The sequence below is a fragment of the Ziziphus jujuba genome, chromosome 5 (assembly GCF_031755915.1).
Source record: "Ziziphus jujuba cultivar Dongzao chromosome 5, ASM3175591v1".
In the NCBI taxonomy this organism is placed as follows: Eukaryota; Viridiplantae; Streptophyta; class Magnoliopsida; order Rosales; family Rhamnaceae; genus Ziziphus; species Ziziphus jujuba.
The window spans coordinates 26,471,038-26,496,520 of NC_083383.1; the positions used below are offsets into that span (position 1 = coordinate 26,471,038).

The window sequence follows — 25,483 nt, forward strand, 5'->3', positions numbered from 1 at the left end:
GGACAAATCTTAGGCCCATTTTGGAAGCTGGGTCGCACGGCTCATTGGCCCATATTGCTTTGATTGTACTCTATAGTGGTTTGTGTATCAGAACTGTATATTAGAAACCCAAAAAAATAAAAAATAAAAAATAAAACTGTATATTGTCGTTCTTTTATAATAAAAAAAATGCATATTCTTTTATAAAATAATAATAATTATAATAAATTGCATATTGTAAAAATAGTAGTTCTATTAAAATGAGTCAAATTCTTAAATTATTAATGAGCCTTTTTTTTTTTTTTTTTTTTTGGCCACAAGTGATACTCTATTAAAAATGATTTACTTTCACAACCCTCTAAACTTTTTACATCATAGAAAAAACAAATCCGTAAAATAATGTGGAAAAAAGTTTGTAACAGACAAACGGCATAATAACAAATCGCAGTCATATTTGTTCTGATTTATCCTGGACTGCAGGGCTGTGCCAAAATGAGGACATAATCTGCATTTATATGGGTATTGAATATTTTACATCAAGTATAGCTACTTTCATAAAGCAGAAAGAGAAGAGAATCTTACTCAGTTTTCTTCATTTACAACGAAAAATGAACCACCTACAATGACAATGAAAGCATGTATATTAACACTTACAAAAATAAGTCTCAGATTGAAATTAATTGAAACAGAAAAATGTAAATTGAGGACCTTTCTTACTAATAAAGTACATTTTATAAATGAAAAGCATGATAATCATAAGAATTCCAAATTGAGCCGTACTAAAGGAAAATTATTAGGTAGATAGATATAAATATCTGAATCAGATTGGATGTTAACTGCATTTATGCTTTGAAAAGAATAGTGAATCCATTAATCGAGCAGGCTAGAACAAGAGAAAAAATTGAACTATATATAATAGCAAGTAGGTTTATGATGAGTGATGTGGTTTTGAATTCATTTGAAAATAAATTAATAAAATAAAAGACTAAAGGCTATTATATCAAAGAACTAGAATCATGATACCTGAATATTTTCACAGAAGGTGGACATGTCTATCCCTGGATCTGAATTTGGATGATCCGTACATACGTGAGGGATGTGAGCAATCTTGTGCCAATCTTTCCCTTGGCAGCTTCGACTTAGCAAAGGACAACAACAAATTTCCAAATGTGAAAGTGAAGCTGGCAGACCTTCTTCTGGCAAGCACTGGAGCTCTTGGCAAAATGAAATTTTCAAATGTTCAAGGCAGGAAAGGTGACGAAAAGCCTTGCCATTCAAGGAGTTCAGTTTTGTAAAAACAAATAGCTCAAGAGAAGTCAGAGTGCTAGGAAGCTGTCCTTCCTCAGGAAATGAATCTAGCTTTTCATCTACGCCGCAGATAAGCAAGGATGTAAGAGAAGTGAGCATTTGCAGATTCCATTGCATGGGCTTTGCAAACAACTTTAGACAGCTAGAAATTTCAAGTGACTGTAAATTTGAAGGCCATCCTTCTGCCAAAAGTGTGAACAGGTTTTTAAAGCTCTTGATTGCCATTGTGTGTATGCTTGGGGGCAAGCTACCTCCTGGAAATGATTTTATTTCTGGACAGTCTTCTATTTTCAAGATACCAAGTGATGGATAGTGACAACTCGAGATTGAAGCCACCAATTGGTGATTGGCCGATATCTCAAGACTTGTCAATGATGGAAGATAATGAGGTAAGCATGCTTCATTTAGCTTGGAACAATTACTAAACTTAAGCTCTTTAAGGTGTGAGAAAATCCCATTTTCTTCACTACCTTCAATCAATAACCACTCCTTCCACTGAGGCATGCGTGAAAATTTCAAAATTTCTAAAGATTTGAATGGTTTAATCACAGAAGATGAACCATTAAAATAAAATTCTTCGCCTATTCTCTCAACCATAGAAAATCCAGCAATTTCAAGCTCCTTCAGAGAGGGTAGCTGTCCAAGCGGAGGTAACTGATAGCAATTGTTACAATAAGATAGTTTCACAACTTTCATCCGAGAAAATGAATGATGTCCTACCCAATCCGGGAAACTTGTACCTCCATACCTTTCAATTGAAAGTTTCTTGAGATTTTTCTGAGGTTCAAGTCTGCCAAGTACCTCTCTCGCTTTCTGTGAATCATCAACATCCCCTGTCCACTCCAAAAGCATTTGAGTAATACCCTTTTTTGACTTCAAATTTGCCACAAAAGCATCATCAACATTTGTTACATTCTCAAGGCCTCTAATATCAAGATAACCTTGTAGATCTTTAAGCTTACCTAACTCTTTAATATTAGATCCACAATTTTTGCCTACCACAAAAGCGCTTAATGTCTGTAGACATTCCAAGTTGGACATTTGCGGTGGCATCTCCCTTAAATTTGTAAGTTCGATGTTGAGGCGGCGCAAATTGCTTAGTCTTGCCATGTTGGTTGGTAAACAAATGAGGTCACAGCAACCTTGTAACAGCAAGGAATGCAGATTGTGCAAATTACATATTGTGTCGGGTAGCACCTCAACTTTGGTATAGGACAAGTCCAAGTACCTTAAACTTTTCAAATTACCAATTGAATTTGGCAACCTGGTAAGCTCGTCACATGATCTCAAAAGTAGTATCTGCAGGTTGTACAGAGTACAAATTGCATCAGGTACTTCCTCAATTTTAGTGAAAGAGAAATCCAAATACCTCAAAAGCTTCAAACTGCCAATTGAATTAAGAAACTTCATCACCAAAGGACCTTCATTCAGAAAAAGTTCTTTAGGCGGAGAAAGAACTCTTAAGTGCTGCATTGATTGCAGTTGATCAGGATGTATCAAGTGTTTTCCATTGATCTCTTCATTCCATTCATCAAGTATCAAAGTACGCAATACCTTAATGTTGCATATATCCTCTAAATTCTCAATATCATGGAGGTTATATCTAAGACATGACAAATGGCGAGAGCTTTTGTTTTGGACATCTGAGAAACTGTCATTCAACCTTAGACAAGATTCTCCAGATACAAACTTCGCCAAATCATTTACAAGGTCATGCATTGTATAAAAGGAACGCTGAGTGCCATGAAACAATGACCTTGATAGCAGATCTTTGAAGTACTCCTCTCCAACTTCTTCTGCAGTCTTACTTTTATGGTGCTCCAAAAGATTTTCTCCCATCCATAACAAAATTAGATTATGTTTCAGAAAATTGTAACCCTTTGGAAAAATAGAGCAGTAGGCAAAACATCTTTTAAGATGTGTAGGTAGATAATAATAGCTCAACCAAAGAGCTGGAAGAATGTTAAGTTCCTTCCCAGTTGACTCCCATATATCATTCTTTAAAACTCTTTCCCAATCTTTTGGGTTTTGTTCAGAGCGCAACAGACCACCAAGCGCTTTCACTGCTAATGGTAGACCCTTACACTTTCTAACGATACGCCTACCAATCTCTTCCAATTCAGGATGTGCACCTGGCTCTGCATTACCGAAGGCATGTTTTGCAAATAACAACCAACAATCATCTTCTGACATGACTTGCAGCTTATAACTCAAAACAGTTTGCATCATATTTGCGATTTTTTCACTGCGTGTTGTCACCATAATTTTGCTCCCATGCTCTCCAAATTCAAAAGGGCTTTTCAACACATCCCACTCGATATAATTCTCATTCCAAATGTCATCTAAAACAAAGAGAAATTTCTTTCCCCTCAACTCTTGCTTTAATTTTTCTTGAAGTCGATTCAAGTCTGTAATATCACATGTTTGACAAGTGATCGACTCGAAAATTACTTTTGTGATTCTGAAAACATCAAAATCGTCTGAGACAGAAGCCCATGCTTGGATCTCAAAATGTTTCTGCACCTCGTCGTCATTGTAAATAAGCTGAGCAAGTGTGCTCTTGCCAATTCCGCCCATACCCACTATGGGAATCACAGAAATCTTATTGCTATCAAATTCCTCTGATAGCAACAAATAAAGGATGACCTCTTTGTCATCATCCCTGCCATAGACACCGGATTCTTCTACTAAAGAAGTTGCTGGTGTTCTTCTTGAAGTTGTGTTTTGAACACCTACTTTGAGGCCAAGAAAATCCTTTTGTTGCAAAATGAATTCCAATCTATCAAGGATTTCCTCAATCTTCGACTCTACAGCATTTTTGTTAAATGCAGTAAATGAAGTTGAGATGAAGTTCAGTACCTGATGTGAGCTGCTTCCAGACTCACTATCAATCTTGCATCGCAAAGCTTCACTATCGATCTCATCCACCAAGTCCTCCGCATCATTGATTGCTTCCTTGAGCTCAGCAAGCCACTCCCTCACAGCTCGGTTTTTTATTTGCTTCTCCTCAGCATCATTCAGCACTGAATTAGCTGACAGCAACTTGATCTTCAACTTCTTGAGCAAACCATCATCGAGCTTCTTTCTCCGGATGAATTCATGGACATTCCCAGAAGCCATCTTCTCAAACAAAACCTGAAGTGAAGCAGAAAGAAAAGCTCCTCCTACTAGTTCTGCAGCCATGGTGTTTCTTGGTGTATACGGAATTGAGAAATTTGGAAAGAAACGAGTGAAAAACCTCTCTGTGTTGCAAATAACAATGAAAGAAGACTTTGATTTTAATTCTTTGGCAATACCATTAAGAATATGTGGGAAGCTTCCTAGCTAGTTTCTTTTGTTTTTCTTTATTGATAAATCTGGCTGGTTCCATGAATGTTAGGTGTTGACTTGAGGAAGACTTGAGGAAGACTTGAAAAGTGAGTCTCACACCATTTGTAAAACTTTTTACATGCATTATTCCATTTCCATCGATGTTTAACTTTAATTTTTACTTTATAAAAGGAACTTTAACAATAAATTTCACTTTATTTTTATAAGGATGAAAAAGTTTAGTTATGATGTGATAGAAGAAAAAACATAATTCCTATTTTATATCTCGATGATCAATAAATTTATACTTTTTTTTATTTTTTTATTTTTTATATGTTTCCTTTCTGGTATCTACTCAATACTTTCTATAAAATACAATTTCTGAAAGGTTACGCATGCCCCAAATATCTTTATGGAACTTGTTCAAGTTGTGTCACATATTATATCAAATCTTGAAGGATATGGTATTTATCATTGTTAAGGGCTAGTCTGATTTTAAATAAGTTGTGATATGTAATGGTCTGTAAATAATATTGGAAAAAAAAAATCATGATATATAAGAGTTGTAAGGAGACTTATTTTATTTTTTAAAAAAATTATAAAAGAAAGAGAAAAAGATTAAAAAAGGGTTTGTTAAAAAGACGAATGAGATTGAGTATAGTTGGTAAGTCTCAGTAGTTTTGTTTTTTGGTTTACTTTTTATTTTTGTTTTTATTTTTCTGGAATTGTTCTAAAGTTAAGAGATACAGTATAATTAGTTGATTTATTTGCAGAACAAGAAAGATGGACATAAGTTTTAAGAAATTTTTGAAAGAGTAATGAATTTTAACATCCTACTTCCCCTCCCCCTACTCTTCCACCATTCTAAAGCTTTTTATACATTTTACAGTTGAAACACACACACACACACACACACACACACACACACATATAAATATGTTGGGAAAAATTAGTGTGTATAAAACTAAGTATTGAATTAAATACTATTTAAACATAAATGTGATTAAACTTTTGTTCAAGAAGCATGCAAATAATGCAAATAAAATAATAGCATATAATAATAAGTAGAGTTTATAGGAAAATCAGTTTAGATCGAGGTTAAAGTTGAACTCTACATCCTTAAAATGCATTTGCCTCACTTAAGTGCTCATGGTTTATGACAAGCATCTCTCAAGATACAACGATCTCTTTTAAAATAATAGGAGTACTCCAAATAATCAAGATCAGTGAATCAAATTTGACTTGAACTCTCCAGTTGGCAACACTTAACTCTCTAAATGTTTTATAAAACAGTTCTTGTCTTGTGTATGTTTCGAAAAATGATTCTAGAATCCTATTGAATCTAATATATGAACAGTTGGTTTACATTATGGGAGAAAGACATGTATAGATTCATAAATTGTATTGAATTTAAAAACTGGATAATAATTGAAATGAAATATCTTTATTTATAGAGTTTGAAAGAATATGAACCAAAGATATATTTATTCATAAAAAAGTATCTTTAAATATAAAAATACATTTTTATGTATAAATGTGTTTTTTAAGTAATGAAGTGATAACTTCCTAAAAATAGCATCTATTGTGAATTAATACCTTATAAAAGTTAGCGACAAATGATGCAACTTATATCATGTGAAAAGGCACTCCTTCATGTTTCCATTCAATTTTGAAAAATTAATTAATATAATTTAAATTTTCTAACAATATATATATATATATATATTTTTTTTATACACATACAATACAGGGAACACAAGTTTTACTTTATCCTCCCATCCGAACCTATATCCAGAAAAGAAACAAATGTATGTATATTAGAAAATGAGCAGGTTATAACTTCCCCTGCATATTCACGCCAAAAAAAAAAATATTTCCCCTGCATATTAACTGACTGAAGAAGGTAAAGAGCAACGCAAATATTTTCAGAATATTTTAAAAATAGAAGATGAGTTTCGGACAAAGTCCAAATAATGAATTCAATAATATGTAGAATATTTTTCTAAGACAAAAAGGAAAAAGGAAAAAAAAAAAAAAAAAGGAAGAAAAGTGACAAAAATAATAGAAAAAAATAAAATAATAATTTTGCTTCAAAAAGTTGCCGTGCCATTCTCTTTAAGATGGCTCTTTATATATTTTTTGAATATGCTGTACAAGGTAAGTATATCTCCCTCAATAATAAGGTCAACTATACAATTAAATATATACAGAAATAAAAGCTGAGAATATGGGATCTGATGAAATTCCCAATTCAATAAAAAATGCTATTTAATGAGTCATGATATGCTTTAACACCCTCCCTCAAATTGATGCAGGTGAATCAAGAAGCATCAATTTGCCAACTAAGAACTGATGTCGTATCTTTGTCAAAGCCTTGGTTAGAATATCACTGTCTGAAATTCAGTAGAAACATAAGGCACAGTGATGATGTTATCAACATATGCATCGCGAATGTAGTGACAATCTACTTCAATATGCTTAGTTCTTTCATGAAGTACAGGATTGACAGTGATTCGAATGGCACTCATATTATCAGCATAAAGAGGAGTAGGATCGGCTTGAGGAAAACCTAATTCTGATAAAAGACGACGAAGCCAAATAATTTCAGAACAAGCAGAAGACATAGCACGATATTCTGACTCAGTAGAAGATTTGGATAGTTTCCTTTGCTTTTGACACTTCCAAGAAATAAGTGCATCACCAAGATACATACACCATCCAGTGGTCGATTGGCGGGTATCAGGACATCCAGCCCAATCTGCATCACTATATGCTTGAAGAATAAGAGATGAATGTGCTTTATAGAATATTCCACGACTAGGAGTCCCAATCAAATAACGAATTATCCGTTTAACTGCTGCAAGATGGAGATGCCGAGGTTGATGCATAAACTGACTTATCAAATTAACAGCATAAGAAATATCTGGTCTAGTAATGGTTAAATAAATCAAACTCCCAACTAGCCGACGATATATTGTGGGATCAGGAAGCAAATCACCATCCGTTTGAGAATATTTCACATTAACTTCGAGTGGGTATCGACAGGAGTAGAATTCTCAAGTCCGGCCAAAGCAATTAAGTCATGAGTATACTTGTGTTGGTTGGCAAAAATACCTCGATCAGAATGATGTACTTCAAGTCCAAGGAAATAAGTAAGAATTCCAAGATCTTTCATGTGAAATGAAGAATGTAAAGAAGCTTGTAATTCCTTAATTCCACCAGGATCAGTACCTGTAATAATAATATCATCGACATAAACAAGAAGAATGGTGATACCAGCAGAATGACAAAGAAACATTGAAGGATCATTATAACTCTGCTTAAAATCCAATGTGCAAAGAAAATTGCTGAATTTTTGGAACCATGCACGTGGAGCTTGTTTAAGTCCATACAAGGAACGACGAAGACGACAGACATGATTTTGAGAATCAGATTGTACCCCAGGCGGAAGTCGCATATAAACCTCTTCTTGAAGATCTCCATGTAAAAATGCATTTTTGACATCCATCTGAAAAAGTGGCCATGATTGCGAACCTGCAATAGCTAATAAAGTACGAACAATCGTCATTTTGGCGACAGGTGCAAATGTCTCATGATAATTAATTCCAAATTCTTGCCAATTTCCAAAAGCAACTAGACGTGCTTTATAGCGATCTAAGGATCCATCAGATTTTTGTTTAATAGAGTACACCCATTGACATCCTATAGGCTTACACCCTTTTGGACAAGGAACAACATCCCAAGTATGATTTTTTACCAGTGCATCTAATTCTTCATTCATAGCATCCCTCCAATGCTCATAATTCTTAGCTTGTGAATAAGACTTGGGAACATTGGTAACAGATAAAGCAGCCATGAGAGACAAACGATCAGGAGGTTTAATATGTCTAGTAGACCTTCGAAGAGGAGGTGCATCAAGCATATTAGAAACGTCACATTGTCCTATAGATATGTCAGGACCAAGATTAAGAAATTCACCTTGTTCAATAGGAGAATCAGAAGCAGGAATAGGATTGCGAGAAGAACCTTCAGTTTCTTGGCTATTTTCTTGGTGCTGATCATCTATCCTAGTATTAAACCTTACATTCTCAAGTTGATCAAAATTAGGAAGATAAGAAGATGAAGAAGTAGAAGAATCAGACACATGTTCAAAAAAATAAATATTTTCAACAAATACTACATTCCGAGATATACGAATACGACGAGCAAGAGGATCATAGCAAAGATAACCTTTTTGATCGGAGGCATACCCAAGAAATGCACATCTTGCAGATTGAGCAGTCAATTTATTTCTATCAGATGAAGGAAGATGAGCATAACAAAGACATCCAAACACACGCAAGTGATTGTACTCAGGATTGTTGCCATATAAACAAAAATATGGGGTTTCATTATCAAGAACAGGAGATGGCAAACGATTAATCAAATGAACAGATGTAGACAAAGCTTCGACCCAAAAATGCGATGGAACTGATGCATCAAGAAGTAAAGTTCTAGTAACATCCAAAAGATGACGATTTTTCCGCTCAGCTACTCCATTTTGTTAAGGAGTATCGGGGCAAGATTTTTGAAAAAGAATACCCTCACTTTGAAGAAAAACTTTAAAAGCATCAGACATATATTTACCACCAGAATCAGAACGCAAGATTTTGATAGAAGTGGAAAATTGATTTTTAACATATGCCAAAAAACGCTTAAAGACTTCAAACACCTCTGATTTGGAATGCAAAAAATAAAGCCATGTATGACGACTATAGTCATCAATAAATGATACAAAATATTTGTGATGAGAATGAGAAGGAAATGGGGATTTACCCCAAACATCAGTATGAATTAAATCAAAGCATTTTGTACCATTTTTTGATGAATAGGAAAAATAAGAGTCTTACTTTTGCCAAGTTTACAACCATCATAAGCAAATGATAAATCCAAAGAAGTAATCGAACTCTTATTCAAAAATAAACCACTCTTTAACAAGGTTAATAAGGTTCTAGAATTAGGATGGCCCAAACGTTTATGCCATACCTGACTTAAAGAAACAGGACTAAACAAAGAAAATAAAGATTTATTATTAGGATAGACAGATAAGCGTAGAGGAAATAGTCTTCCACATTTAGGTCCCATCCCGATCACCTTCCCTGTTGTCTGATCCTGCACAATACAACCAGCTGGAGAAAAAGAAACCTTGCAATTCTCATCAACTAATTGTCCCACAGATAAAAGGTTGGAAGTCAAATGAGGCATAAGAAACACATTATTTAATGGCAGAGAATGTGGAATATCACCAATTGCTTTAACTGGAAGTTTGTCTCCATTTGCTGTTTGGATTTCCAAATTACCAAGAGATGGTTTCACATTAACAAGAGATTTTGGAGAAGAAACCATATGATTAGAGGCACCAGAGTCAATGTAGCAAACATGAGAACGAGGAGAAGTACCTGAAATGCCAAGAGTTGAGAGAGCTGAATAAATAAGTTGTTGCACAACTTCCGGAGTTAAATTGGTCATTCCTGAGCTAGAATCAGGTCTGGATATAGATCCAGAATCGAATCCAGGTGCAGAAGAGCTGTGAGACACATGCAAAGCTTGGGAGGTTCGATTTTGAGGTCTACGACGACATTCAGCAATCAAGTGACCAGACTTTTTACAATAGTTGCAAAATTTTTTCTTACAGTGATTAGCTATATGCCCATACTCTTTGCAGCTATAACATTGCACTTTGCTCATATCTCGTACCTTGGCTTGAGTTGCATAAGCAATCTCCATTGGATTAGCTCTCTGATGATTCTTATTTTCAAGCACACTTTGAGTGACACACCGTTGTTCTTCACGAAAAAGTTCAGCAAAACATGTTTCAAGTGATGGAGAAGGAATTCGAGACATCAAATTGACACGAATTGGTTCATATTCACGTCGCAGCTTCATAAGAAATTGATCCCGTTGAGACACTTCATGAACTTGTTGTAAAATTGGTAAACCCTCAGGAGGGACAGACGCATAAACTAGTTCTTTATATTCAGCCCACAAATTTAGAAAGCCAGAATAATAGTCCTGTATGGACAAATTACCTTGACAGTACTCAGACAATTCTAATTCAAGCTGAAAACGTCTAGTCGAATTCTCCTGATGATAAATTTTCTTCAAAAAATCCCACATATCTTTAGCAAAATGAAAAGATCTTAAGCTAAGGACAATCTGAGATTCTACAGATCCCAAAATCCAACTGATTACTTGAGCATCATTAGAATTCCATTGAGTGATTTTACCAATATCAGATTCATCTTTAGGCTTAGAAACAGATCCATCTAAATGTCCCCACAAATTCTTTCCTTTCACAAACATTCGAAATTGAAATTCCCAAGAAAAATAATTTTTCCCATTTAATTTAACAGGCAAAATATCATATTTTTCTGCCATTATCAAAACAAATAATGAATCAAGAAAAGAAAACACCACGTACCCAAGAAGGAGAACACAACAAGGTAGCTTGAATATTTGATCCCAAAGATGCGATGCTCACCAGCAGAAAAATTGAAAAGCCCAACCAACAACACTTAGATCAACAGAACCAAAAACTAGATTGAAATACTCTGTTTTGATATCCAAGAAACAGAACTCAATTTTGCCTCAAAAATTACAAAAGGAAGGCTCTGATACCATGACGAAAATAATAGAAAAAAATAAAATAATAATTTTGCTTCAAAAAGTTGCCGTGCCATTCTCTTTAAGATGGCTCTTTATAGATTTTTTGAATATGCTGTACAAGGTAAGTATATATGCTGTACAAGGTAAGTATATCTCCCTTAATAATAAGGTCAACTATACAATTAAATATATACAGAAATAAAGGTTTAGAATATGGGATGTGATGAAATTCCCAATTCAATAAAAAATGCTATTTAATGAGTCATGATATGCTTTAACAAAAAGAACCGAGTATATGATTCAAAACATAGTAACAGAATGGGGAAAGAACAATGCATTTTTAGAATGACTAGAGTGACTTGTGAATGCATCGGAATTTAAAAAAGTTAAAAATTAAAAATTAAAATCATTAAAAATTTAAAAGCTTTTCCTGTGAGGCATGTATAATGAATATTTATAGTTAAAATATATATATATATATATATACTAGTCGATGACATTTTTATCAGAAAATGCGAGCCAGTCACTTTTGAAAATGCAAGTAACAAACTGAAAATTAGATTGTATGGCAAGCAAGGACAGATACGCTCAATGACTTCATTCAGTTTACCATCAGTCTAACATAAGGAAAAAACATTGGGCTAATAGCATAATACTACCACTTTTCTCTCTGACACCATAGGATTACAAACATAGCAACTTGTCACAGTAAGATAATAGACAACTCTTTAAGAGAGGTAAGATGTCAAAATGATTAAGGATTTAAGATTTGGAAGAGGGTATAGGCAGAGTTCAACCAGAGAAGTTGGAAGTGGAAGCTCCTCTGAAAATGAATCCAACACATCTTTACATTTACATATGCATGTGTACGTGAGTAAAAACTGAGTGTTTGTATACCTCAGTGAGAACAGTGTTTGCAAACAGCATTTTGCAGTAGGTAATTTGCAAGTGAATCCAAATTACATGCAAACCCAACTTCGCCATTAGGCTGCTTTTTGGGCAGTCTGTTATCTTCAAGTTCTAAGTAGTTGGAAATGCAGTGTCCACGTATCAACTCCTTGTAAATGAGGCCAACAGCTGCTGACATCCCGTGATCTCAAGATTTTTCAAAAATGGAAGATAATCAGGCAAGACTGATGGCTAAGCTAGATTCTAAAAGGTTTATAATGAAAACCTGGTCTTTTTTAACACTTATCATTTTAATATTTCTCTCTTTCTTTCTATTTTTTATTTTTCTTCTAGCACGACACAAGTTTATATATATTTTTCTCTTGCTGCATGTTCTTCGTGCTTGATACAAATGCTATGAGAGTAGCTATTTATTGAGATTTAAAACTTGGATGCCAAATTTATCGTCTTGGTCTCCAAGTTTCTTTACTTGGTCATCAAGGTTGTAACTTGATCACCAAGTTTACTTGGCTTTCAAGTATAAGAATGTTGCATCAGTCTTCAACACTTCTCCTTGATGCAAATTTCTGAAACTTTGATTCCATTATGGAAGAGTTCAAATTGTGCTATGGGTAGTGCTTTGGTAAAGATGTTAGTTAGTTGTTCTTCTATTTGCAATACATCAATCCAATCTCTTTATCTTCTAATGCATATCGTAGAAAATGATATTTGATTTGATATGCCTTGCTTTTTTGTGAAATACATGATCCTTTGCCATAGCAATTGTTGATTTTCTATCAGAAAAGATCTTTGTAACTTGATTATAAATTTCTCCTATGTTTTCAAAAATTATTGTTAGCATAATTACTTGACTTGTTGTTTTTGTAGCTGCAATGTATTCGGCTTCAGTAGATGATTGAGCTACATTTTCTTTGATGCCTATGAAAAAATTCAAAAGCCTAATGTGAATGCATTTTTAGAAGTACTATTCAAGTTATCTGTTGATCCAGCCCAATCACAAACAATGTAGCCCTACAATTTAGAATTTGCATATGATTTGTACAAAATTTCATAATTTCATATTAAAGGTTGCTTAATATAGATGTATTCTTCAAAATAACCATTTAAAAATGTAGACTTCACATCAAGTTTATAAGTGTGTAGGGCTGTAAATAGTCTTGAGTAGCGTGTAATTGCCTCAATGATACGAACTTAGGTCGACTTGTTCCTAAACCCGTATTATATTAGCCTGGATCACAATTAAGTTCAATTTTAATGGTCATCTTAACGCCTAATCAACTTGTGATTAGAAACCTTAGTATATGATGAAGATGCTACAATAGGTGATAGATGTCCTATTAATAAGTCAAACTAAAACACTTGATTTCTATTAAGTGTTTTAGGTGTTCAAAGAGAACAAAGAGAATTCTTTCTCACAAATACTTTTTTTGAATAATATCTAAGCTGCTTTATCACTGAAAAATAAGCCTTTAAATAGGCTAAGAGTACAAACAAAAAACCTCAATAATTAGGTCAAAAACCGGCCACCATAGTGGTTTCCTTAATATGGCCGAATTCCACCTCCTTTCCTATTATAATTTGGATTAATTAATTCCTTTATTTTGAATTAGAAATTAATTAATTTAAAATTGAAATAATAAATTATCTACCTTCCTAAAGTGATTTATCCAGCAAATAAATAAATAAACATAAAAATAAAAGACTAATTTCCTAAAATAAAAGTCAAATTACAAATTAGAAAACTAGTTGACTAATTTTTAAACTAAGCTATCTTTGACCAATCATTAGCTAGTTTAGATTCCAAATCAGCTCCAATATGACATGTAGGGTGCCAAATAGGATTAATGTTGATTCCCATACGTTGCCCTTGATTGGAATAAGTCAAACTTACTTGATCAACAAAAAAAGTCAAAGATAGCACCAAAATGAGCATTTTCTGCTAAAAAGAAAACTTATGCGTACAAATTGAATTTGGATGCTTTTGCTTCTGCCTTGATATGATTCTATGGCCTCTTAGTGATATCAATTGAGTTCATAAAGTATTGAATCCGTTCCTTACTGCTCGGAGTCCATAGATGCACCAAAATAGTTACCCGGGAATTGAAATAATAAATTATCTACCTTCCTAAAGTGATTTGTCCAGTAAATAAATAAATGAAAATAAAAATAAAAGACTAATTTCCTAAAATAAAAGTCAAATTACAAATTAGGGAACTAGTTAACTAGTTTTCAAACTAAGCTGTCTTTGACCAATCACTAGCTAATTTAGGCTCCAAATCAGCTTCAATATGACATGTAAGATGTCAAATAGGATTAATATTGATTCCCATACATTACCCTTGATTGGAATAAGTCAAACTTGCTTGATCAACAAAAGAAGTCAAAGTCAGCACCAAAATGAGCATTTTGGTGCTGGCTAGAAAACTTATGCACATAAACTGAATTTGGATGCTTTTGCTTCTGCCATGATACGATTCCATGGCCTCTTAGTGATATCAATTGAGTTCACAAAGTGTTGAATCTGTTCCTTGTTGCCTGGAGTCCACAAATTCACCAAAACAGTTACCCGAGTCCATCTTAGCCTTCACCATTGGATGCATGAAATGGGTTTTGGTTCTTCGGGTTTTGTCTTGCCCTCTTGAGATTTAATAACTCCTTGTATGAAGCCAGCATTCTTAAATTTCTTAGCTTGTGCCCTAATGATTGGCCCCATCTTCATTTGTATAGGATTAACACTCCAACGGATAGTCGGTTGTATGGGTACGAGTGGATTTTCATAATTCCCCTCCTCTTAAAAAGGATTTTCCCTCAAATCAAAATTATCACCTACAGCAAATGAAGATAAGTTACCAACATTAAAGGTAGCACTCACATTATACTCACATGGTAAGTTAAGCTTGTAAGTATTTTCATTAACCCTCTCTAAAACTTGAAAATTCCATCTCCTCGAGGCATCAGCTTTGACTTTTATTGTTTCGGAAACTTCTCCTTTCCTAAATGCAACCAAACCCAATCTCCTGGTTAAACATTATCACAACAAGTCCTAGAAATACAAGCTCATTTCGACAAAAATCATATTTTTTAATATTAGCGAACAATCTTTCTTTCCTAAGTACTTTTAAAACTAACCTAAGATATCCTACATGATCATCTAAATTCCTGCTATATACAAGAATATCATCAAAATAAACAATCATAAATTTTCCAATGAATGGAGGCTTGACATGATTCATTAACCTCATAAAAGTGCTAGGTACATTAGTTAAACCAAAAGGCATTACTAACCACTCATACAATCTATACTTATTTTTAAATACAGTTTTCTTTTTATCCCCCTCTTTCATCTTAATTTGACGATACCCACTCTTAAAATCAATTTTTGAAAACATACAAGCACCACACAATTTATCAAGCAAATATAATCTAGGAATTGGATGCCTATACTTAATGGTTATATTATTAATGACCCTACATTCTACACACATGCACCATGATCCATCTTTCTTAGGTATTAATAAAACAGGAACAGCACATGGACTCATGCTTTCACGGATATAACATTTTTCAAGCAATTCACTTATCTGGCTTTGTAGCTCCTTCGTCTCCTCGGGATTACTTCTACATGCAAGCCTATTAGGAATTGCAGCTCCATAAATAATATTAATTTGATGTTCAATCCCTCGAATAGATTGTAAATCACTAGGGATTTCCTACGAAAAGACATTATCAAATTTCTACAAAAGAGAAGATATAGAACTTGACAATTCAAGCTTTTCAAGGTTAGCTTGATGATTTAAATAAGCATATTTATAAATCATTACCAGCATAGGTTTCCTTCTAAAAAATGCTTTATTAATATCACCTAAACTAAGATAAATTTTTTTCTTTTTCTTCTCTTTCCTCTCTTTTTCTTTGCTACTCTCGGTTTTCTCTCAGCCTCATGCTCTCAGTCTTGTCTCTCATCTTCTCTCTTTCAGCTTCCTTTCTTTCTTTTCCCTCAAATTTAGTTTTAGAATACTTACCTTGGTTGTGTGGTTTGGTATTGCCCTCTTGGATAGGTGGTGAAGCTATGGGTGCGATGCTTGACTTCTCCGTAAGCCGTTCGGCCTCCCTCCTTTGTTGCACTTGTAATTGGTCTTTTAATACCTCTTTGGAGTTAATGGCTCAAGCTTAATCTATTTACCTTTGAATTGGATTACAATGGCATTCTTTCTACCATAGTGTATGGTGTCTCTATCGAATTTCCATGGCCTTCCCAACAAAATATGACCAGCATGCATAGGCGTAACATCACATAGTATAACATCCACATATTTATCAATGCTAAACTTTACCTTGGCTTGTTTGTTCACTTTCATCTTACCACTATCATTAAGCCATTGTAATCTATATGGTTGAGGATGTTTAATGGTTGTTAACCCTTATTTCTCAACTACTACACTACTAATTACATTAGCACAACTTCTACTATCAATTATCATACTAAAAATGTTACCTTGAGTTTCACATTATGTATGGAAGATTTTTTTTCTCTTTGGACTTGATCCTCATCTTTATATACGGTTAAGATGCTCCTTGCTACAAACTCAATTCGGCTTTTGAAGCTTTGATAGTCTCGGCTTCATCTTGTTCTTCATCCTTAATTTCTTTATTAACAAATTCGGCTCCTTCCTTGGATTCTTCACTTTAGGACTGCAACTCTCCATTGCCTTTAGCACCATTATTCTTCGATCCGTACATTGATTAGCAATATGTCTTCAACCCTGGCATTTAAAACAAAAAATGTCATGAGTTCTAGAAGGTTTAGAATCAAGCTTACTACTTGATTTAGGTGCTGGTGGCTGTTAGGCCAGATTGTCCTTCCTTGGCCGGTTGGAGCTCTCTTCACCATGTTTCGGTTTTAGCTTTGTGTGATATGTGGGATTGCTTCTCCAAACACTTGAATTAGGTCTTCCGCTACTAGAAACTCCTCAAAACTGTGAGCTTGTACCCCTCCTCTTGAATTGGTTCTCAATTTTAATGGCCACATGAAGCATCTCTTCCAATTCCACATATTATCGCAATTCCACTTGGTTAGCTATCTTTCGATTCAAACTTCCTAAAAACCTTGCCATAGTTGCCTCACGGTCCTCATTCATATTTAACCTTATCATGAGCATCTCCATCTCTTTGTAGTAGTCCTCCATGGTTCTACTTTCTTATGATAATGATTGAAGCTTTTGATGCAGCAAACCTATGATAGTGAGTCGGCACAAATATCTTTCTCATAGCTCCTTTCATTTGTTGGCAAGTAGTAATAGGTTCATCACCAACTCTCCTTCGGGTACCTTGCTCATTAGTCTATCATTGGAGTGCATAATGTCCAAATTCCAAAGCGGCCAACTTTACTTTCTTTGCCTCGGAATAATTATGACAATAAAAAATCATCTCCATACGCTCCTCCCACTCTAGATATGCCTCCGGATCACTTTTCCCCAAAAATGGTGGGATGTTCACTTTAACATTCCCAAGGTCATCATCCTCATCTCTAGCTTGCCTCCTACGGTTTTGCCTTCCTTGAAATGCAAAAACATCATCAAACTCCTCCTCTAGATTGTCTCCAATATTACCTTCCTCAAATCCTTCTCTAGGACATCCATGACTTCCTCGACCTCGTCCTCGGCCTCCATATAAATCCACCCTAGGATTAGGCCCACCTTGTGAGTTCTTAAATCCGTCCATTCTTTGATCTAGGTGATCCAAGCGAGCATTCATCCTTTGGAGTTATTCCAAAACCACCATTATCAATGTACCACTTGTCATTTTCTGCTTTTGTTACAGCTTAACAAGCATAAAACATGATTTCAGCATCTTCTTTATCTTTAGAGAAACTAACTTAACAACTACCTCAATCGAAAGGGATGGTTGAAGGATCATGTTGAGCAAGCAGATGATAGTTGTTCTTTGCCTTCATTTGTCTGTCGTTCTGAATTAAATGACCTGAATTGATTTCCATGCCACTTCAACCGTATGTGGAAAGTCTCTTGTTGTGTAATACAAGCTTGAGGCCTTTCCAACAAACACTACTGATGAGGAGTACTGCAGCATCATTATCGACGTTAGCTTCTTGTTTCTCTTATTTCTCGAATTTGACTTCTATCTCTATAGAATGGATTGAGAATCTACAATCTCTTCTGGAGGGGCTGCAAAACCTCACTTCTCTCAAGTACTTGAAGGTTGATGGTTGTCCGAAATTAAAAGTACTTGTCTCCTGTTTTTAACATCTCACGTCTCTTCAAAAACTGGCAATCATCAATTGCCAAGAGGTTGACATGCATTTATTACCCAAAAAAAAAAAAAAAAAAAAGAAAAAAAAAAGGAAAAAAGAAAGAGGTTGACATGCATGACGTTGATGGGAAATATGTTGCAAGCTTTTACGAGCTTTCATTGTCTCAATTTTACTGGACTTCCAAAATTGAAAACTCTCCCTCGGGGTCTTCAACATGTTACTGGCCTGCACACTCTTTATATTGGTGAATGCAAAAATTAGATGGCTATTCCAGAATGGATCAACAACTTCAAATCACTTAAAGTGCTTGGCATTTCCAGTGCAACAATTTGGCATCAATACCTCAAGAAATGTGTCAGCTCACCTCTTGGACACACCTTATATTTATGATTGCCCTATGGTAATGCAAAGATGCGAAAAGGAAATAGGGGAGGATTGGCATAAGGTTGCTCACATCCAATACTTGTATATTATTCCAATCACAGACTATGACTTATCATGATATGTAAAATCAATTATCTAGTATGAGTCCTTTTCCATCTATCATCTTGCATGGATCGTCTTCTTTTTGACATCTTTAAGGATGTCTGCTTCTCTTTTGTTTGAATTGCGGGTTGTTCTGCGGTTGGTATTTTTAAGTTTGGGGCTACCACTAATGATGATAAATTGATAATTACCATCCTTTTTTTTTCCCTTCATATTTTCTTTCACTGTTCAATATATATTAGGAAAATATTAGAAATTATGAATTGTAAATCATTGCTTGATCTCTTTCATCTAATATGATTTATTTGCCTGATTCCTAATTATTATTGTCGTGTTTCAAATTTAGTTATATGTTGCAGAACCCAAATGGAGCATGACCAGACTTTAGCTAAACAATTAAGGGATGGCTTATTCAAAATTAATATGTTCTGGCAATATGCATATAAGATTAATCAAACAAAACTTTTTCTTTTTCTTTTTCTTTTTTTATTTTTTTCTTAAATGATAAAACACCCACATGGTGTAGTGTTAATCTAACAAAATCTCTTAGACTTGTACACCATACAGAATTCAGAAGACTTGAAGAAAATATCAAATTTCTACACTATTAGGATGCAGAATTTGTTGGACAAAATAGGTTGCAAAGTAAGAAGGAACTTCTGCATGCAAGATATTATTAATATTTATTGTTTTTGATATAAAGATGAAAAGAATAAGTGAATTGAGTGTGCCAGCGAGAACAAGCTAATGATTTATTGGAGATATAGATGAAACAATATCCCAAGTCTTCTAGCAGAGAGAATACAAAAACGAGGAGATAAAGCAGAAATAGGCCTTCGTCTTTGAAGTATTTAATTGTAATTTAATTATCTATGAGTTTACGTCCAAGCCATGCATTTTAACTTTCAAGAATTTTGAATGAAAGGAGGAATTAGGGACTAGATCTCTTATCAATTTTTCAATGAAAAAGGAAAATCCTTTGACCTATTTATTGTTGAGGTTTTGAAAAAACAAATTAAGAAAAAGGAAAAAAAAAAAAACTCCATTCAATGCAATAACCAAAAAAGAAAAATCAAGATTACGGGTAAGGAATAACTTACAGGAACATCATTCCTTCAAGTTGAAAGAAGTCTGAATTATTATCATGTAATTTAAATTTACTCCTTATTGCTACTTTGCTATTTGCTATGAAGATGACTACTCCTGAAGTAGTTTGGGCAACAACCCTTTATATGTAGTATAGGAGTTTCTCTCTTTGGTACATACATATTCTAATGTGCCAATATTGTATGTTGAGCAGTGTTTGTTGTATCAATCTTGTTTTTTTCTTATTAGCATACTACAACTTCTTGTTTAATTGAATAGAAAACCATTGCTTGTATAAGTTTTCTGTTTCTCCTTCTAACTTAGAAGCTCCATTTAATTTCTTGTAAGATACATTTGGAGGAGAGGAACATAGAAGGCTTTCAGTAAGACTATAAATCCATATGTTATTGCTCCTATGTTTGGAAAACATGGCATAGGAGGAATTCCAAACCTAATGGAATTGAGGAATTCCAAACCTAATGGAATTGAGTATCCTGCTTCAGCAGTAGCATAAAGCCCACGTAAGGGATGTTAATCTCAATCCATCCCCATGATTTATTATAAATTAGTAAAAATAAGTAAACCACTGTCAAAAAGTGATGACTTTATATAGTACAATTCCAATTTACCTCTCACAAATTTAAACTTTTGAAATAAGTAATATCAAATTGTGTAACCAATGAATGCTAGATTGGCATGGAGATTAGGAGGGATAAAAATGGGAGGATGAAAGGATAAATATGGCAAACGTGATACAGTACTTGGAATTATATTTTAATTCTTTTTATATTATTATGTCAATTAGCAGAAGGAAAAAGAAGAACCAAATCTCATAAAACCTGAAGAACCAAAACAAATACAAAAGAAAAGAGAAATAAATCTAGAAATGAGGATATTAATAATGAAAGATTTGGAATTGAGGACCACTGACCTTCATTATCTTCATCTCTATTTTGAAACAAGACGATCAAAATACTTTGATAATTTCCTGGACTTCAACAACGACGAAAGCAAGCGGCAACAACGGAAAAACACAAAATGAAAGCGTAAGTAACGGGTCAGGCTTGCCAGCAGCCCAATTTTTTTTAGACGAAGTGTCAATCATTCATTGGTGAGGCATATAATGGAATAGAAGTTGGAGACAAATATCATATATGGTTGTACAGTTATGATATAATAAAAACAATCTAGTAAGCCATATTATTTAAAATAATAACATATTATTTAAATATATTTTAATTTGAAATAATAACTCATCAGATTTGCAGATAGGATCCACGACAATTATTATTAAAATTTAATTGAATATTTTTTAAATTTGATTAATTATTTATTTCTTAACAATTAACATAAATGATATGAACTGCCATGTAACATATCTTTGTCATAAAATGCTGACAGTGTCTATACTATATCAAAACCTAACAAGTATTCACGGATGCAAAACTAGTTTTATATATAATTTTTTATCATGAAGTTTTCAGTGTCTTTACTCTGTTCCAAAATCTATGCTTTTAAACTGATGCAAAATTATTTTATTTATAATTTTAAACAACAACATAAATTAGATTATTAATATAAAATTGAGGGACAATCCTTATTTCTACCTAAGTTATATTAATATTTTATTTAATTATAATTTATATATGTTTGTATAACAAAACAAGAAACACAAAGTTTCTCAATTGGACCCAAACTTTGAACCCATGGAGACTGCTACGACTGATAATATGTGAAGAATGACTAATTAAAAAGTCAAATTCCATGAAAAAGTTGGATACTTAAACAATAAATCTGAATCGAATTGTATAATCTCGGAGACTCCAATGCAAGGGTCAATACAGAGTGGAGATGCCCTCCAAGAGGAACTGTAAAACTAAATTCTGACGTGGCTGTTAGAAGAAATGGTAGTCATCTTGCAGTGATTGCAAGGAATGAAATTAAGGTCCTCCACATTCAGACATTCAAATCAGTTGTGAGCGACCCAGAAGCAGCGGAAATGGAAGCTATTTTGAAAGCTATGCAGGTGGCTAAGAGCTTTGAGTGGCTCAACGTGCAATTGGAATCAGATGCATTACAAGTTATCCAAGCCTTAAATCACAAAGACATAAGTTCGGCTTTCGAATATATTTTCAAAGATATTGTATTACTTTCTTCTAATTTCAGTAGTTGCTCTTTTTGTTGGGCTCCCAGAATAGCTAATGAGTTGGCCCATCTTGTTTGTTAACGGCGAACCAAGAGGTATATGGATCTATAAACCCAAATTGGCTTCCGTTTCTTTTTGTTGATTGTATTATTCGGAGAAGTGTATCTAAAGAAGCCTTCTGAGTTCAGGCTTCTTTATATTACCCTTTCCTTTGGTTTCAGCGTGTTTTAGCCAACAAAAAAATAAAAAATAAAAAACAAACATGAATCGAATTGTATTCTATTGTTATTTATAAAATTTTGTATTTATTAATAATATCAATATTATAATTATTTGTAGCCTATAGTTATCTATATTAAATCGACTTGTATATTTTGATTACTGAAATGCTTTATGTTAATTCATCTTCCATCCATATTTTAGAGTACATTTTGATAATTGCAAACCTAAAAGTATCCCCATGTTACAACACATGTTACAATTAAACTCATATATCTAACATACATAAATTGCTTATAAAACTGTGTGCCAAAAAAAAAGGTTATAAACTCACGTGTTAATTTTTTTGGTGAATATCCACATCGTACAATCAAACAAACATATAACATTCAAAATTAATTACTGTGAATCAATACTAAATTCAACAGTTATCCACATATATAAGTGGCATTATTATTAAAACTAAAAATTTTCATGCATTAATTGACTGCATCCTAATAAAACAGGTAGCTTAGTGGTAAAACACCTTTACTTGTGCCTATGAGAGTACGGATTCAAGTAATTGAAATGAAAAATTTTGAATAATTTATAAATTAAGTGAATTATTCAAAAAAAAATTGACTGCATCCTAAATTTTAGTTTGACTAACACATTCCCTCACATCCGATCACAATAAATTTAATAAGTGTTAATGTTGATCTACGAATAATAGATGCCATTGCAAACAAACTATTCATCGGAAAACTTGTGTTACTAATTAATTTTCATGAATTTGTTTTCTTAAGCATCTCAGCCACATCGACACCGTCATGAATTTTCATGCTCTTATTGGCACCAATGTATGGCTTGCACATGATGTGACGCTCTTCCAATCCGTCATATATATATATATATATATAGTATGTTTATTTCTCATGCTAGCTAGAAAGCTTGGAAAATCTTTTCATGTATTAGAAAACTTTCTTCAACACGACAAAATAAAAAAGGAAAAAAGGTAAAAAGAAAATTGTCTTTATTTATTCATTAGCTAGTAAGCCATAGACTCTTATAGTCACATCGTCTTTTGGACAACGTATTGTGATTTAATTGACAATCTACTAGAATATTTAATTACATTGTAATTCGAATATATATATATATATATATATTGGCGTTGGCAACTTTGACACGGATCCATTCTATGCGGGTACAAATTCTATAGACAATATTATTATTATAAAAATAATAATATATATTATTTTTATGATGGTTTTTCTTCTAAATTTCTTATTTTATTTGGACTTAAAACGCTTCAATCCAAATTCTATTTTTCACCCTTATGTAACAAAGATGTTAAAGCACGCCATCTCATAAATGTTTTCAATATTGTCTATGAAATAATGATTAGGTTTTACTAATCATCTTTGGCCGAGCTTCCTCCTCACTACCCCATCACAAAAGTCCTTCCACTAAATCTCACGCCAAAACCATTAAAAAAGCCTTTTGGCATGTCAGGCCCTAGCTTATCCAATATCCTTTCCACCAGAAAATTACCTGACGTCCTCATCTATGATTTTCTTCAGCCAATGGCACCACAGCTTGCTGCTTCTTTGAACATTCCTGTCGTCGTTACCCTTTTAGTGCCGAAGCCGCCACGGTCTCTTTTGTTTAGTCTTTTTTTTTTTTTTTTTTTTTTTTTAAGTAAAATCTGATTTAAAAAATATGACCATTGGAAACAAACAGTCAAATTGGTCTTTCCGATGGTCAAATTTGTCAAAATTAAAAAAAAAAAATTAATAATTTTTCCAACTTTCAAATTTGTAAGAAATCTGGGGGAACAAAAAATAGTCAAATGAATAATGTATCCAACAGTCAAATTTTTTGTTTTTTTATTTTTTTGTTTTATTTTACACAATATTTTTAGTCATGTATTTTGAAATTAAATATTACCTTGATGCATTAAAAAATTAAACCAAAAATAAGAGAAGAAAATGATAATTTACAACCTTATATGAAACAATAATCGTATAAACACTATTTAGTTATTATCCGAGTAATTTATATTTAATGATACTAATCTTTTCAGGTATTAATTTATTTATTTTTAGGTTATATTAATATATTAACCAATCAAATAATAATATGTATACTTTTAATAAACATATCGGTTGACTAAATGATATTTGTAGCATTACTCTCTATATAAGGGAAAATAAGTCCATTATGTTGATAGAGGGCAAAATCGATGTTTTGCTGGTCAAAGACTTTGACTGTTAATGCTAAAATGTGAAATACAACGTGAAATTTAATGGTGGAGTATGTTTTGATAGATATGAAGTACCAAAGGTTAACGATAAATAAGCAAACATACACATGTATTGAAAAAAAAAAAAAGACCTATAAAAAGAATTTGAGTTTATTAAGTTATCACGTACATTCGGTGACATGATCTATCTCGAAAACTCTTTCAGGATTCCTCGAATGGTCACATCTATGAAGTCCCACTGGATAATTCATAGAGAATATTTAATAGAACCTCACTTAAATCATAGACAACCAATACATACAATGTAAAAAAATACCTTAATATATAAAGATAAAGCCAAAACAGTATACAAATTCATAACTAAAATCAACATCTACTGCCTATCATATTTTAGGCCATTCTACACATACATATTAGGTCATTACTGTGTCTATATTTCACACCAAAGCATTCTAAAAGTGTTTGTAAATTTAAGTAATACAGTAGATACAAAAGTTTAAGAGAATAAAAATAAACAAGGAAAGATAAATACTACTGCTATTGTGAAAACTATAGAAATGATATGTGATGTTCAGGGTAGACTGTCCTTTAACTACCTGAACCTAGGGGAACAAGTTAAAAACAAAAAAAAAAAATGTGAAATACAAATATCTCAATAAGTGACATGATACAAAAAATATATATATATATATTTTCTTCTTGAAAACCTTTCTCACAAGACCTCTCGTCCACTTTTTAAAAAGTTTCCCTTTTTAAAATCCATTTTACAAAACATTTAATTCATCATTTTCAACTTAAACCAAAAATATGCATCTATAACCTTGTACCATAATATATATCAAGTACTGCCTTGTGGTACTTTGCATCTAAAGGCGTCACATGT

General features: G+C 33.2%; 1 protein-coding gene across 1 annotated transcript; it reads right to left on the reverse strand.

Moving 5' to 3' along the window:
- Positions 1 to 411: 411 nt before the first annotated feature.
- LOC107421366 (putative disease resistance RPP13-like protein 1) lies at positions 412 to 4,663 on the reverse strand. The gene is made up of 2 exons (XM_016030595.4): positions 1,003 to 4,663; positions 412 to 596 (listed from the first exon to the last, which is right to left on the reverse strand). The coding sequence occupies exons 1-2, from the start codon at positions 4,468 to 4,470 to the stop codon at positions 576 to 578; spliced, it is 3,489 nt and encodes a 1,162-aa protein (XP_015886081.3). The 5' UTR covers positions 4,471 to 4,663; the 3' UTR covers positions 412 to 575.
- Positions 4,664 to 25,483: the final 20,820 nt, after the last annotated feature.